This window comes from Amphimedon queenslandica, unplaced genomic scaffold (genome assembly GCF_000090795.2).
Source record: "Amphimedon queenslandica unplaced genomic scaffold, v1.1 AMPQUscaffold_4175_Cont23842, whole genome shotgun sequence".
NCBI lineage: Eukaryota > Metazoa > Porifera > Demospongiae > Haplosclerida > Niphatidae > Amphimedon > Amphimedon queenslandica.
Window position 1 is genome coordinate 1 of NW_003555509.1, and position 1,493 is coordinate 1,493.

At 36.2% G+C, this 1,493-nt stretch overlaps 1 protein-coding gene across 1 annotated transcript; it reads right to left on the bottom strand.

Annotated features, from left to right (window-relative positions):
• Nucleotides 1–43: 43 nt before the first annotated feature.
• LOC109592718 (uncharacterized) lies at nt 44–1,487 on the bottom strand. Its single transcript, XM_020008101.1, has 2 exons — nt 169–1,487; nt 44–98 (listed from the first exon to the last, which is right to left on the bottom strand). The coding sequence occupies exons 1-2, from the start codon at nt 1,242–1,244 to the stop codon at nt 62–64; spliced, it is 1,113 nt and encodes a 370-aa protein (XP_019863660.1). The 5' UTR covers nt 1,245–1,487; the 3' UTR covers nt 44–61.
• Between the last annotated feature and the right edge of the window lie 6 nt (nt 1,488–1,493).

A 1,493-nucleotide genomic window follows, 5' to 3' on the forward strand; every position in this document is an offset into this window, starting at 1 on the left:
AATAAACAGTATTTTTGTTAAATACAATAATCTATACCTTTGAAAGTAGCACATGACATCCTCACAGGCTTACAGATGGAACAGCTTGCCTCACCACACTTTTTAATAGTAATATAATATTTTTCAAAGCAGCAACAATGAGACAGAAATTTCTGAAGATTATCTAACTTTTCAATAGAGGCTTTACTAGAGTGGTCACGAGTAAGTGAAGAATCAATGAGAAGCAACACCTCCCAAAAATCTTGTATCTCCTTTTGGGATGCACTTTCAAATACTTCGAACTTTTTATCTTTTAATTCAAGTCTTAGTATGATAGATTTTAATAATTCAATCGGAGGCTGTAATGCCTTCTGAACATCTTCTTTGAATGACAAACAATTTTCCCGGATTTGTTTTAAATTATTAGAACTTTTGACACTCTTCTCAAACTCCTCTTCACCTTGGCTTCTCATTATTCCAAGACACTGAATACCTAAATTTAGTATGGCCATAATTCTTTCTACAGGGTTTGCCCAGGAGTGAGATGGTGCAGTTCGTCCAGCTATTAAGACATCCAAATCAAGGTTAAGGAAAAGTGCAATTAAAGATAATTGGACACTCAGATATGTTATACGATGATCAGGACCACCATCAGAATATATAAATAAAATGTGACGCCCATCCATTCTGGTCATAAGAGTTTTATAGAGTTCTGTTGCATGACGTATTGGTGATGAAGCCTCAAAAATTCCATCTTTTAAGCCAACAAATACCTGACCTGAATAAAATGAGCCATCAATAGTCTCTGGTATATCCACTAACAGAACAACACTTGGTATAATTTTAAACTTTGTGAAATCATGATCTCCAACAACAAACACTTCATTACTAGACACTATAACTTCTCGTCCCCTTTCAGCAGCTGCTATGGGAAAACCAGGCTCACCAACTTTTATGAAGTGCTTATCGTCAATGCAAGCAAAGACTGATATATCTCTAAATTTAATTGCATAGTCCCTCATGTAACGAAATACTGCAGCACAAAAATGAGAGTCTGGATGAGTTTTACGAAATTGTCTCTTTTGTATCATATGCTTTGCATTCAATCGGGACGTATATTTTTTAGATGAATGAGAACGAGGATTCCGTGGACAAAAATTTAGTTGAACCCAAGAATTTGAAGGAATAGGGGTGTTTGGAGGGCACAATTTAGACACCTGTTCAATTAGGTCACGAATAGATATGGCCTTAGCCATAAAAACCATGGTGCCATGTCTTCTTTCTTGTACAGACGTACATTCAGACAAGTATTCAGAACACTTCTGCCAAAAAATTTCGAAACGATCACTCTTATTAGTATTTAGTTCACGGAGATCAACTACTATATCAGGATCTTCTGCTGTAAGTATTTCAAGAAGACGCTTATCTACCTCTTCCTCAGCAGTCGTTCGTGATGTTGAACTGTCCCCGGTCAATGAATGATATATACTTCTTAAAATATACGGCTTGCTCTC